Here is a 15,297-nt window from a genome sequence, read left to right as displayed (position 1 = left end):
GGAGTTTCGCTCTTGTTACCCAGGCTGGAGTGCAATGGCGCAATCTCGGCTCACCGCAACCTCTGCCTCCCGGGTTCAGGCAATTCTCCTGCTTCAACCTCCTGAGTAGCTGGGATTACAGGCACGCGCCACCATGCCCAGCTAATTTTTTGTATTTTTAGTAGAGACGGGGTTTCGCCATGTTGACCAGGATGGTCTCAATCTCTTGACCTCGTGATCCACCCGCCTCAGCCTCCCAAAGTGCTGGGATTACAGGCTTGAGCCACCGCGCCCGGCCTTTTTTTTTCTTTTTTTTAAGAGACAGGGTTACACTACACATTGCCCAGGCTGGTCTCAAATTAATAAACTTAAGTAATCCTTGCACCACAGCCTCCCAAGTAGCTGGGACTTAATGTAACCGTATGAAAAGTTTCATACAATTTCAGATTCCACACTGCAAATAACCATGTGTTGAGATGCAGTACAAAAATATCCACAAATATCTAACAAGGCTATTAATGTACTCCTTTTTTCAACTATACACCCTGTGACATTGAACTTTCTTCATTATTTCAATCAAAAAATATATTGCAACAGATTTAATGCTGAAATTGTTTTCCACTAAGTCAGACATGAGCATTTTGCAAAAATGTTAAAACAATGCCATTCTTTGTACTATTTTGTTGTGAAAAATTGCTATTTTTCATGTCTAAAATGTTATACTACATGTAAAAATCTTACTTTTAGAAGAATAAGCATTTTTTTTCTGTTTATTATTATCATTGAAGAAGGGTCTCGCTCTGTCACCTAGGCTGGAGTACAGTGGCACAATCATAGCTCCCTACAACTTCAAATTCCTAGACACAAGAGATCTTCCCACCTCAGTCTCCAGATTAACTGGGACTACAGGTACACACCACCGCACTCAGCTAATATCTTTGTTTGTAGAGACAGCAACTCGCTATGTTACCCAGGCTGGTCTGTACTCGTGGTTTCAAGTGATCCTCCCACCTCAGCCTCCCAAAGTTCTGTGATTACAGGTATGTGCCACTATCCCTGGCCAAAGTTTTACATTTTAATTTCAAATACAGAAAATATTGACAGATACAACCCACATAACCCAATTTTAAAAATACATATAACCGGCCACGTACAGTGGCTCATGCCTGTAATCCCAGCACTTTGGGAGGCCAAGGTGGGTGGCTCATTTGAGATCAGGAGTTTGAGACCAGCCTGGCCAACATGGTTAAGCCCTGCCTCTACTAAAAACACAAACAAAATTAGCCAGGCGTGGTGCCAGGTGCCTATAGTTCCAACTACTTGGGAGGGTGAAAGCAGGAGAATCACTTGAACCCAAGAGGCAGAGGTTGCAGTGAGCTGAGATTGTGCCACTGCACTCCAGCCTAGGGGACAGAGCGAGACTCTGCCCCCAACCCCCCCCCCCAAAAAAAAGACACATATATATATCTCGAAATAATTTTTATGAGATAAAGGAGCTGGGTGCAGTGGCTCACGCCTGTAATCCCAGCACTTTGGGAGGCTGAGGCGGGAGGACCACCTGAGGTCAGGAGTTCCAGACCAGCCTGGCCAACATGGAGAAATCCTGTCTCTACTAAAAATACAAAATTCGCTGGGCGTGGTGGCACATGCCTGTAATCCCAGCTACTCAGGAGGCTTAGGCAGGAGAATCACTTGAATCCGCGAAGCGGTGGTTGCGGTGAGCCGAGATCACACCATTGCACACCAGCCTGGGCAACAAGAGTGAAACTTCATCTCAAAAAAAAAAAATTCTACTTTAGCTGCTGTTACTATTTGTTAAGCAGTTTTTTTGTTTGTTATCCAGGCTGGAATGCAGTGGCCTGATCATGCCACACTTAAGCCTGGACCTCAAGCGATTCTCTCACCTCATCCTCTTGCATAGCTGGGACTACAGGTACATCACTTTGCCCGACTTGTCAAGCAGTTTTTGGTCAAAGTTATAGGAAAGGTCGGAAAATAACCTCCAATATTTTTTCCAAGCAGTAGACCTTAAACCTCGGCAGGTGGGAAAGCACAAACTTGCATCTTTAAAAAAAGCACAAAACTCATTTCATTATTACACATTAGGCTTTTTGAAACTGAATAGATACGACACTTACAGAGTCATGGGTGAGGTATGTATCGCAGTAGTCACAATAAAACCTGAAAAGAGGTGGAAGAAAGAGAAAAAGAGATAACCAGTTAGATACCCATCCACGGAAGCGCTGTTCATGGAAGATAAAAACAAAGAAACAAACAAAAAACCCGACCTCGTCACGACTCAAAGGTGTCAAACAAAGCGTCGACACATAACCCAGGCTTTTTTTGTTGCCTTAAGCGGGATCCATCTCAATTCTAAAAAAGGGTGTCTAGCGCTCTCCATCTCCCTACCTCGTCCACCCGCCCCAGATCCTCTCCTATCCCTCGAGGTTTCAGAAACCAGACGCCGCTCTCCGAGCCTGCATGAGGGCCACAAGTAGTCACTACCATCATCCTCAAATTTCAGGGCCCCACTCACTTGGGCATGTTGCTCCGCAAGCCGTTGGCCACTCCGTTCCGTGACGCACGGAAATGACGCACACAGCCAGCGCCGACACCGCGGAACCCCAAGAGACCAGCGCGAAGACTTCGAAACCCTAACCTCCTACAGCCGAGCGAGGGGCGGAGCTTTTCCTTTTCTTCCTTTCGCCTATAGGAGGGAGGGAAGGAGGAGTACTACGGATCGCTACGAGGTTCAGTCCAAGCCCATTTAATCTTGTTTCTCGATGTTTCCGGAAGAGCTTATTTATTCTTTCTATAAATATCTAATGAGTCTTTGCTGCGCGCCTGGCGCTGCTATAAATGCTGAATAAACAAAAGTGAACAAAACAGACAAAAATTATTGTCCTCGTGGAGTTGACATTCTAGTGGAACAAGACAGTTGTTAAAACCAATAGCCGGCGCCGTGGCTCGCTCTTGGAATCTCAGGTACTGGGGAGGCTTAGGCGGAAGGATCCCTTGAGCCCGCAGCCCTGGGCAACATAGCGAAACCCTTGTCTCTACAAATAATTTATAAATTATCCGGACGCCTGTGGTCCCAGCTACTCGGAGACTGAGATGGGAGGATCGCTTGAACCCAGAAGGTCGTGGCTGTAGTGAGCCGTGATCTCGCCTGCACTCCAGGATGGGTGACAGAGTGGTACCCTATCTCAAAAAAATAATAAATATTTATAGTAGTAGGTTAGGTGGAGCAAAGTGAAGCAGAGAATAGGAGAGTCCAACTTTATAGAGGATAGAGAAAGGTTATCGCTTGTCTTTTTAAAATTTATTTTTCATTTTTGTTTTTGGGAAATGTTATCTTTTTTTTTTTTTTTTTTGAGACGGAGTTTTGCCCTTGTTCCCCAGGCTGGAGTGCAATGGCGCGATCTCGGCTCACCGCAACCTCCGCCTCCTGGGTTCAGGCAATTCTCCTGCCTCAGCCTCCTGAGTAGCTGGGATTACAGGCACGCACCACCATGCCCAGCTAATTTTTTGTAGTTTTAGTAGAGACGGGGTTTCACCATGTTGACCAGGATGGTCTCGATCTCTTGACCTTGTGATCCACCCGCCTCGGCCTCCCAAAGTGCTGGGATTACAGGCCTGAGCCACCGCGCCCGGCGGGAAATGTTATCTTTACACAGCTAACTACAATCACCATGTCAAGTAAAAAAATAATAATAATAAGAGAAATGTTGTCTTTACAAAATGACAACTGAGAAATTACCTTTCTTTTTAGCGCAATAAAACCAAAACCAAGTGCAAGTGGCTCTATGTATCATGTATTTTTTTTTTTCTTTTTTTGAGGCAGAGTCTCGCTTTGTTGCCCAGGCTGGAGTGAAGTGGCACAATCTTGGTTCACTGCCACAATCTCAGTTCACTGCAACCTCTACCTCCCGGATTCAAGCAGTTCTCTGCCTCAGCCTCCCCAGTAGCTGGGATTGCAGGCGCCTGCCACCACACCTGGCTAATTTTTTTTTTTTTTTTTTTACTTTTAGCGGAGACGGTTTCGCCATCTTGGCCAGGCTGATCTTGAACTCCCGAGCTCGTGATCCACCCGCCTCAGCCTCCCAAAGTACAGGGATTGCAGGCGTGAGCCATGGCGCTGGGCCTATATCACGGCTTTTTTTTTTTTTTTTTTTTTAATCTCATTAACCCCAGAAATCACCAGTTTCAAGACCCATCTTGCTGCTTCCTCAGCTATGCTACTTGAGCAAGTTATTTACTGTTTCTGAGCCTCAGTTTCCTCATCTGAAAATTATGGGTAATAATTCTTGTAGGGTTTAAGGAAGAATTACATGTGAAGATGCTTGTAAAGTGTTTAATGCAAAGTACACACTAGGCCCTCCGCAAATGGTAGTTACTACATAGGAAGAAATTGATAGAAGTAACTTGTCCACAGATATCACCTGTTATAGCAACAAGGCCAAACTTCCAATCTGGTCTATCAGACTCAAAAATGGCCTTCCTCCTTTTAGAAAAAGGAAATATTAAGAAGTGCTGGGACCTGCGGAGAGGGAGCTTTTTGTTTTTGTTCTTCTGCACACAATCTCTGAGTAGAATTGCAACCAAATAATAGTAATAATTGCTAGTTTATTTAAATGTTTACTATGTCATAGGTTCTTTAAATGCATTAATTTACTTAATCCATTCAATAACCCTATTTATTCACATTTCAGATGAGGAAACTGACCTTTAGAAGAAGTAAGCACCACAAAGATTACTTCGTGGTCCTAAGGAGAAAGTTAACTGAGTAATGAAGTTCTCAGGCTCTTATCACCCTAATACCATGGTAAATCTTAACACGATTAATGGTAGAACAACCAGATAATGTGTCTCCTGCTGGGATGACAACATTAAGTAGATACCATCAACTATGACTTTTTTTGAGAGAGAGTGTGTAGATAGAATGCAGTGGTTCTATCACAGCTCACTTCAGCCTCAACCTCCCAGGATCAAGCAATCCTGCCTCTTCAGCCTTCCAAGTAGCTGGGACTACAGGCACGTGCCACCATACCCTTGTTAATTTTTCTAATTTTTTGCAGAAGCAGGATCTCAAACTCCTGACTTCAAGCAATTCTCTCACCTCAGTCTCTCCAAGTTCTGGGATTACACGTGTAGGCCACTACACCCAGCAGCTATGATGTATTATCAAAATGTTTAGTACCCACAAAGATTAAAAATAATTTTAAAAAATGTCTGACTTAGATGTAATCAAGTTAGTAGGATAAGCTACAGGATCAGCTAAAGGAAAGCAAAAGGCAGCAAATTCTAGAGGTAGGACATTGTAAGGACAACTGGCGTCTTTGCTTCACCAACTTAGGAAAAGGTATTTTTCTACATTTAAATATTAAGAGACGTAACAACCAGATGTAGTGTATCATCTAGATCTAGATCCTAGTTCAGACAAACCAGCTGTAAAGGACATTTTGCAGAAAATGCCTGGGTCTTAATGTTGTAGTTCCAGAAACCCACCTTTGTCCAGGTACCCTCAGTTGATTTTCCTCGAGGGAATGGATTCATCAATTAAGTTGTTTGTTTTGGTTTGGTTTTGGGGTTTTTTTGAGACAGGGTCTCACTCTGTCACCCAGGCTGGAATGCAGCGGTGCTGCTATCTCAGTTCACTGTAACCTCTGCTTCCTGGATTCAAGAGATTCTCATGCCTCAGCCTCCCAAGTAGCTGGAATTATAGGCACGTGCCACCACGCCCTCCTCATTCTTTTGTATTTTAAGTAGAGACAGGGTTTCACCATGTTGGCCAGGCTGGTCTCAAACTCCTGACCTCAAATGATCTGCCATTCTCAGCCTCCCAAAGTGCTGGGATTACAGGCATGAGCCACCATGCACAGCCTATCAATTATGTTTTGATTTCTTCCTGATTTCTCTGTGCTGATCCTGGCCTTTTTTGCCTTCAAGTCTATTTTTCTTCTTTTCCCTGCTTTCAAAAATGGCAATGGAAGCCAGGTGGAGTAGGTCACACCTATAATCCCAGCTATTCAGAAGGCTGAGGTGGAAGGATCACTTGAGCCCAGAAGTTGGAGGCTACAGTGAGCTATGTTCTGGCCCCTGCACTTCAGCCTGGGCAATGGGGAAAGACTCTGTCTGTATTTAAAAAAAAAAAAAAAAAAAGCCAGGCACAGTGCCGCACACCTGTAATTCCAGCACTTTGGGAGGCTGAGGCAGGCGGATCACAAGGTCAAGAGATCGAGACTATCCTGGCCAACATGGTGAAACCCTTTCTATTAAAAATACAAAAATTAGTTGGGCATGGTGGCACATGCCTGTAGTCCCAGCTACTCGGGAGGCTGAGGCAGGAGAATTACATGAACACAGGAGGCGGAGGTTGCAGAGAGCTGAGATCATGAGATCATGCCACTACACTCCAGCCTGGCAACAGAGCGAGACTCTGTCTTAAAAAAATTAAAAAGTGGCCGGGCGCAGTGGCTCAAGCCTGTAATCCCAGCACTGTGGGAGGCCGAGGCGGGTGGATCACGAGGTCAAGAGATCGAGACCATCCTGGTCAACATGGTGAAACCCCATCTCTACTAAAAATACAAAACATTAGCTGGGCATGGTGGCACGTGCCTGTAATCTCAGCTACTTAGGAGGTTGAGGCAGGAGAATTACCTGAACCCAGGAGGCAGAGGTTGCGGTGAGCCGAGATCGCGCCATTGCACTCCAGCCTGGGTAACAAGAGTGAAACTCCGTCTCAAAAAAAATAAAAATAAAATAAAAATAAAAAAGTCATTGGTGGACTGACTCCATGAAGGCTGCATGGCCTGGACTCCTGTGCTGGTTGACTTCCAAGCTGAATTGCTGGGCTCCATCAGACGGATGCATTTTCTGGAGATAAGAGTGATCAAAGAAAAAGTCAGAGTACCTTTTATCCCCATGCCACCTCCAAGCCAGAGTATCCATCCTTTTCCCACCCCTCAACATCAGGCTGTCTCCTACAACCTCCTTGGATCTAACTTTTAGCAGATGATCCCACACCCTGGGCTCTGGTTGAACAATGTTGTCCTTCTGTCCCTCCAGTGTAAGGATGACAGTAGCTTCTTGCTGTCACTCATCTGTGTCTGGGCTATTTGACTATTCTCTGTTTGGCTTTTTGTCTCTGCCAACACCTGTATAAACCAAATACCTGGACTAAGTTCCCTGTGTTTTAAAGACTTGGAATGGTTTTCCAGGTTGGACCTTGACATATATATATGCTTAGTGACCTTATCTCTTTTTTTATCTTCTTTTTCGTTTTACTAACAGCGGATCTCTCTGCAGATGTGACCTTATCTCCAAGTTCCAAGGGGTATCTCCATCATGTCCTGCCCATGGGCCCTGCTATCTTATAAAGCGGTGCTTTTCACACTTTTTCTCTGAATGTCCCAGCCAACTGAGAGAGTTCATTTGTCACCCTCATTCCTCTAGGTCTACAGCCAAAATCCCAAGTGCCCACCTGAGCTTGAAATGCCCTTGAACTCTTGTGTTCTTATATGGTGTCTTAAAAATTCACAATGTTTGTAATGCACTTAATAACACATCTATGTTGTTCTTAAGGTATTTTACACTTAAAATGTATTTTATTTACTTATATTTGAATAGGTAGTATACACACATGGTGGAAAATTAGAAAACCACAAAAATGTTCCCGAGCCACACCCTTGTTCCCAGTTTTTTTTCCTTTCTTTCTTTCTTTCTTTCTTTTTCTTTCTTTCTTTTTCTTTTCTTTTCTTTCCTTCTTTCTTTCTTTCTTCTTTCTTTTTTGAGAGGAAGTCTTACACTGTTGCCTGGGCTGGAATGCAGTGGCATGATCTCAGCTCACTGCCACCTCCAGCTCCCAGGTTCAAGCAATTCTCAGCCTCAGCCTCCCTAGTAGCTGAGATTACAGGCATGTGCCACCATGCCCGGCTAATTTTTATATTTTCAGTAGAGACAAGGTTTCACCATGTTGTTCAAGCTGGTCTTGAACTCCTGACCTCAGGTAATCTGCCGCCTCAGCCTCCCAAAGTGCTGGGATTACAGCTGTGAGCCACTGCACCCAGACCAACTGCCTTTTTATATTCTTTGCCCCTTTATCTGTTATATCGTTAGTCTCATCTTTTTGTTATTGATTTGTAGATAGTACTTTATATATTAAGGATTTTTTTTTTTTTGAGATGGAGTCTTGCTCTGTCACCCAGGTTGTAGTGCAGTGGCACAATTTCGGCTCACTGCAACCACCGCCTCCTGAATTAAAGTGATTCTCCTGCCTCAGCCTCCTGAGTAGCTGGGTCTCAAACTCCTGACCTCAAGTGATCCACCCACCTTAGCCTCCCAAAGTGCTGGGATTACAGGTGTAAGCCACTATGCCCTGCCTGAGCCGCCATGCCCAGCCATATATTAAGGAAATTAACTCTATGCCTCTTACATGATTTGCAAATATTTTTTCATTTGTTGTTTGCCTTTGGCATTATTTTGGGTAGTTTTTAATCCTAAAAAAGCTTTTAATTTGTATGTTGGTCAAATTTATTTATCTTTTCTTTTATGACTTCTGGGTTGTATGTCATAGGTAGATAGGCCTTCACCTTTCTGAGATTATTTGTTTAAATACTCTAACACATTGGCTGGTCATGGTGGCTCACGCCTATAATCCCAGCACTTTGGGAGGCCGAGGTGGGTGGATTACCTGAGGTCAGGAGTTTGGGACCAGCCTAGCCAACATGGCAAAACTCCATCTCTACTAAAAATACAAAAATTAGCTGGGCATGGTGGCACATGCCTGTAGTCCCAGCTACTCAGGAGGCTGAGGCACAAGAATCCCTTGAACTTGAGAGGCAAATGCTGCAGTGAGTGGAGATTGTGCCACTGCACTCCAGCCTGGGTGACAGATCAAGACTCTGTCTCAAAAAAATAAAAAGTTAAAATTAAAAATAAATGCTCCCACATGTTTTTTTTCTTTTGAGACAGGACCTCTAATTTCATTTCACTGAAAGAGGAGAAAAAAAAAAGACAGTTTCACTGTCACCCAGGCTGGAGTGCAGTGGTACGGTCATGGCTCACTGCAGCCTTGGCTTCTTGGGCTCAAGCAATCCTCCCACCTGAGCCTCCCAAGTAGCTGATACTACAGGCACATACCACCATGCCTGGATAATTTGAAAATTTTTTTTTAGATATAAGGTCTTGCTTTGTTACCCAGGCTGGTCTTGAACTCCTGGGCTCAAGTGATTCCCCAGCCCTGGCCTACCAAAGTGCTGGGATTGTAGGTATGAGCCACTATGCTAAGCTCATTTTTTCTAATTATTTTATTATTTCATTTTTTTATGTTTACATCCTTTATCCATCTGGAATTTATTTTAAAGTAAGGTATGGAAGAGGGATCTATCCTCATTTTTCTTTTCATAAACATCAACCTAGTTATCCTAGCACCAGTTTTTGAAAATCTATCATTTTTCCTACTAATTCGAAATGGTATTTTATTATACACTAAATTCCTCTATATATTCTATTTCATCTCTGGGCTTTCTGGTCTGTTTTGTTGGTCTATTGATGTGTCTCTACCAAGTGTTTTAATTATTACAACTCAAATCTTATCTGTTATTTTAATATAACAATCTATTTAAATTAATCATTTGAGTTACTTAGCTTTATCCCTTCCTAAAAAATTCTTCCAGTAGGCCAGGTGCGGTGGCTCATGCCTGTAATCCCAGCACTTTGGGAGGCCGAGGTGGGTGGATCACCTGAGGTCAGGAATTCGAGACCAGCCTGGCCAAATGGTGAAACCCTATCTCTACTAAAAATACAGAAAAATTAGCAGGGCATGGTGGTGCATGCCTGTAGTACCAGCTACTGGGGAAGCTGAGGCAGGAGAATCATTTGAACCTGGGAGGTGGATGTTGCTGTGAGCCGAGGTCGTGCCACTGCACTCCAGCCTAGGTGACAGAGCGAGACTCTGTCTCAAAAAAAAAAAAAAAACTTCCAGCAGAATTGACTTTTGTTTTATTCATGTAGGTTTTGTCACATCTGCTGGTACAATATTGTGTAACCCCATGAGGGAAGAGTTGCCAATTAAATACACAATGTCTCAGCTCTCAATGCTGCTGAAAAATAAATAAATAAATAAATAAATACACAATATCCAGTTAAATTTGAATTTCAGATATGCAATAATTTTTAGTATAAATGTGTCCTCTGCAATTATTTTTTCTAAACCTGGAAACCCTACTATAGGCTACTCTGTTAAAAAGAAATTTTCTAGTTGCATTTGACAAAACCCTACTTAAACCTGCTTAGGCAAATAGGATATAGAGGCTCAGAAAGCTGGGACATTGAAGGGTAGATTTATCCTCAGGTATGGTTGACCTAGGGCCTGAAATAACGTCACTTGGTCTCTTTCTCCATTTCTCATCTCTGCTTGTCTGCTTCTCTTTGCACATTGGCCTCATCATCCCATGTTGCAACCAGGTTTCCTCCACACCGATGAGACAGCCTCATATATCTTCAGACTTCCGTTCTTCTCGCACATAACGCCAAAAGCCAGGGAAGGACCTACATGCGCACACTTATGTCAAGAGTCCTCCTTGGTTGGGGATGAGTGGAAAATTGTGTTTGCTAGTTCCACTTAAACCTCAGGGAGGGAAGGAGCAACACCCAAAACTTGGGGGAGTACTGTTGTCAAAGAAGAAGTATAAAAAAGAATCCTAGGCCCAAAATGGTATGTCCAACTGCAGCCATTGGTCATGCCTAACCCAGGCTTCAAAGCCTAACTCAAACGAGGTACCAGTTTAAGATGATAATTTCCATTGTCACTACCAGAAGACTTGAGTCCTTAGTTCCACAGTAACCTACAACTTCCTCAACTCTCCTGTATCTTTCTGCAATGCCAAAACCCAAAAAGTAATACTCAGTTATTCAACAAATGTTTACTGAGCATTCTCTTGGTGTTCAGGTCTCCCTTGGCCACTGGTTGTTTTTTTTTGTTTCTTTTTTTTTTTTTTTTTTTGAGACGGAGTTTCACTCATGTTACCCAGGCTGGAGTGCAATGGCGCGAACTTGGCTCACCGCAACCTCCGCCTGCTGGGTTCAGGCAATTCTCCTGCCTCAGCCTCCTGAGTAGCTGGGATTACAGGCACGCACCACCATGCCCAGCTAATGTTTTGTATATTTAGTAGAGACGGGGTTTCACCATGTTGACCAGGATGGTCTCGATCTCTTGACCTCGTGATCCACCTGCCTCGGCCTCCCAAAGTGCTGGGATTACAGGCGTGAGCCACCGCGCCCGGCCTTTTGGCCACTGTTAATAGGAAAATGAGTAACACACTGTGCCCACCATCAAGTTCAGCATGGGACATAAGCATTTAAACAAAGAATCACAGCATTGTATGGTAAGGACTATAATAAGACAGCTCTATCAAAAGGCAGTAGCACAACTGTCATGAGCACACCTCTAGATCCAGACTGCCTATTTTTGAATCCCAGTACCACTACAAGCTGTTGCTTTGATCTTGGGGAAGTTGCTTAACCCCTTTCTGTCTTAGCTTTCTCATCTGTAAGATGGAGAGGATAGTAGTACCTGTTTCAGAGGGTCATGGCTTTGAGGGCTGATTAAGATCAACCTTATAAAGCACTTAGCACTGCATGGTAAGCCAGCAGTAATTAATGGATAGTGTTGGGACTGTCAATAAGAATAAGTAACTAAAACCCAGGTCTCTTGAATTCCATGTCCAGGAATCCCTCCAAGCCTCTTCAGAGCCACACAGGGGATGAGTTGTGGAACTCGACAGGCGTTTTTCTTCTCCCAGTAAGATATTTCAGCTTCACTTTGTTGTTTCGTTGGTTTTTACATCTTGTTTCTGCTCCCATCATATCAGCTTCACTTTGTAGCCATCATTGGCTGCTGACTCCTCCATCTGTTAGGCACTCTTCAGAATCTACAATTCTTAGTTCCATTCCCAAACCTCAGGGGCCTCAAGTGCAGGCGAGAGGCTGAATTCCAAAGACAGACTTGCCTCTGTACTCTGAGCTATACTTCCAGGGCTGTTGATCTGTTGACAGATGCCTCACTGAGAAGGGGCATACCATTGTGGCCTTCCCTGCCAACTTCCCATTTTAAACTGAGAGCTTGTGTCCATGTAGTGGACTCAGAAGGCAAAACTGGATCTTTCTATTTGGAAATAACATCGGGATGTAGGGTTGCAAAAGCTCACGTAAGGCCTCCCAGGTAGGTGTAAACATAGCTGTGGCTGGGAACTCATGGCTGTGGCTGGCAATCTTCATCCCACTCTACCCTGCAAGTGAAATGGCTTGGGAGGTGACCTAGCTGCTGCTTTCCAAGGCCATGGGTATCTGGAGACAAGACACTCTCCACCTAGCCTAGGCAAATGAGAACAACACTAAGACTACAATGAGGATGCCTAGCTGGCACCTACAAGGCGGTGGCAGGCACCATCCCTCTTTACCTGGCTATGTGGGAAGGTAATAATTATTCATTAGTTCTGCTGTTATTGTCTTGCCTCCCTCATAGTAAATAGAGGGCTCACTACTGGAAATAGAGAAGGCCAAAGTCCCAGGGCCTGGGGAACACATTCTTTGTTGAGCCTCTTTATTAATCTAAAGCTGTTGGACCAACATGTTGTGATGTTAGGCGGAAGCTGGGCAGGCACTAATCACTAAGGCAGAAGAACGGGTTTGGCAGGGTAGTTTTGAGTAGCAGCTGAAGGTATTATTACTCACTTTTTTTTTCTTTTTCTTTCTTTCTTTTTTTTTTTTTTTTTTTTTTGAAACAGGGTCTCAATCTGTCACCCAGGCTGGAGTGCAATGTATGATCTCAGCTCACTGCAACCTCCACCTCCTGGGCTCAAGTGATCCTGTCTCCTCAGCCTCCCAAGTAGCTGGGACTACAGATGCACAACACCACACCTTTTTGTATTTTTTTTTTTTTTGAAGAGACTGGGTTCCACAATATTGCCCAGGCTAGTCTTGAACTTCTGGGCTCAAGCTATCTGCCTGCCTCAGCCTCTCAAAGTGTTGGGATTACAGGCATGAGCCACCCCACCAGCCCTATTACTCACTCTTGAAATGTCTTTTCTTAGATAACGATCTCTTGTCAGAGACTATTCTATTTGCACAGGAAGCTTACAGTCTGACTCTAGGAGTGTCAGGCTGGAAACAGGAACATGAGTGGCCTCTATATGACTGAATACTCCAGCAGAACCTGAGGTTGTGGTTGGGAATGAGACACATACACACACACACACACACACACACACACACACACACACACACGCCATTCTGCTGCCCTACAGCATGTTATCTTTTAGTGGCTTGGCTTTCATTTGGAGAGAAGTGAAACTAGCATTTATTAAGCGCTTAGTGGGTGTCAGCACTAGGCAATGTGCTTTTATTATGTTATCTGATGGGATTTGATTTTGAAGTTTTTTACTGATAAGGAAACTGAGACTAAAGGAGATGATGTAATCTGAACAAAATTACATAGTTAATACATGGGAAAAATATAATTTGAGCCCAAATAGAGTCCAGTGCTTACCCACTTCCCATTGAACACACTGCCTGTATGCCTGAGACCTTCACAATCCAGGCCCAAGTGCAACCTGCCCCAAGTGACTCCTTTGCTGCAAAGGCTGAAGCTCATTTTTTCAGATAGACTTCAAATCACCAGCATGTAGCCCCCAGCTGGAATGCCTTCCACATAAAACGGATAACTCCCCTAAAATGTATGTCTTTTATATCTTTTTTTTTTTTATTTACGGAGTGAGCCACCACACCTGGCAGGTGTATCTTATTGTATGTAAATTACATCCTCATTAAACCTGACTTTTTATTTTTATTCATGTACTGATTTAGAGGCAGGGTCTCATTCTGTCACCCAGGCTGGTTACATGACCATGGCTCACTGTAACCTTGAACTCCTGGGCTCAAACAGTCTTCCCGCCTCAGCCTCCCTAGGAGCAGCAGCTGAAACTACAGTCACACCACCACATTTGTTTTTGTTTTTAGGATTTTTTCTCTTTTTTTGAGACATGGTCTCACTCTGTTGCCCAAGCTGGAGTGCAGTGGTGGTATCACAGCTCACTGCAGCCTCAACTGCCTGGGCTCAAGGAATATCCCTACCTCAGACTCCCAAGTACCTGGGACCACAGACACGTCACCATGCCGAGCTAACTTTTCTTATTATTCGTAGAGACGAGGTTTCACTGTGTTGTCCAGGCTTGTCTTGAGAGCTCAAGTGGTTCTCCTTCCTTGGCCTCCCAAAGTGCTGGGATTACAGGAGTGAGCCATCATTCCTGGCCGGACATCCAGCTACTTTCTGAATTTTGGGGATCATAGGCATGAGCTACCACCCCAGCCTATTTATTTAAGTGTACTCAAAGCAGTGAGGAAGGAAGAAAGAGTAGAACAGCCAGGTGCAGTGGGTCACAGCTGTAATTCCAGCACTTTGGGAGATTGACATGGGAGGATCACTTGAGCCCAGGAGTTACCAGCCTGGGCAGCATAGGGAGACCTCTTCTCTATGAAAAGAAAAAAAAAAGTAGAACAAGGAGTTTGATCTGTAACTTACTGGGAGCCATCGATTAAGACAACTTGCTACGCTGGGACTAGCCTGACTTTTTAAAAGATGTTGGATATATTATATAAAGAGCTCCTACAAAATAACAATAAAATTACCAACTCAATAGAAAAGTAAGAATGAAAAGGAAATATATGTAAATGTCCTTTATACATCTGGAAAACACTCATCCTCACTATAAGATGAATTTAAATTAAAAGTTACTGAGATACCATTTATCACTTACTGGATTAGTAAAAATCCAAAAAATTGATATTACTTTGAATAGCCATGACTATAGGTAAATAGGAACCATCATACATACGTAAATTGAAACAGTTCCTGTTGAAGACAATTTGACCGTGTCTATGAAAATTCTCTATATATAGACCTGGGAACTCAGCAATTCCATTTCTAGGAATTTATCCTATACATAGTTACAGGAGTGCAAAATGATGTGTATACAAGATTACTCATTGAAGCAGTCTTTGAAAAAAAAAAGCAAAAGTCTGTAAACTTAAATGCCCATCAACAAGGGCCTGGTTAAATACATTTTGGGACATGCATATATCAGAACAGTATGCACCTATAGGAAACAATGAGAAGTATCTGTGTGTACTGATGTGAAGAACTCTCCAAGACATACATACATACGTGCATATATATATATTATCTGTATATATGTATAAGATATATATGTGTATATATAATATATATATTTCTGTCTCCAAAAAATATATATATATATT

The 15,297-nt window shown here is 43.4% G+C and overlaps 1 protein-coding gene and 1 long non-coding RNA gene across 3 annotated transcripts in view; one reads left to right on the top strand and one right to left on the bottom strand.

Moving 5' to 3' along the window:
• Positions 1-2,966, bottom strand: part of SNRPC (small nuclear ribonucleoprotein polypeptide C) — a 16,753-nt gene extending 13,787 nt beyond the window's left edge. For both annotated transcript variants that reach the window (XM_032253485.1, XM_032253486.1), the window contains exons 1-2: positions 2,516-2,966; positions 2,118-2,160 (exon numbers count right to left, since the gene is read on the bottom strand). In XM_032253485.1, the coding sequence (XP_032109376.1) occupies positions 2,118-2,160; positions 2,516-2,523 (51 nt within the window). In that variant the 5' untranslated portion in view covers positions 2,524-2,966. The remainder of the gene's footprint in view (positions 1-2,117; positions 2,161-2,515) is intronic.
• LOC116533657 overlaps positions 2,699-15,297 on the top strand; it is a 28,310-nt gene continuing 15,711 nt past the window's right edge. The window contains exon 1 of the long non-coding RNA XR_004261388.1: positions 2,699-2,964. This is a non-coding gene — a long non-coding RNA (uncharacterized LOC116533657). The remainder of the gene's footprint in view (positions 2,965-15,297) is intronic.

This window comes from Sapajus apella, unplaced genomic scaffold (genome assembly GCF_009761245.1).
Source record: "Sapajus apella isolate SASKATOON/1434 unplaced genomic scaffold, GSC_monkey_1.0 scaffold83, whole genome shotgun sequence".
NCBI classification, from domain to species: Eukaryota; Metazoa; Chordata; class Mammalia; order Primates; family Cebidae; genus Sapajus; species Sapajus apella.
The sequence above is the reverse complement of the archived record's forward strand: the minus strand, read 5'-3'. Positions and strand labels throughout refer to the sequence as shown.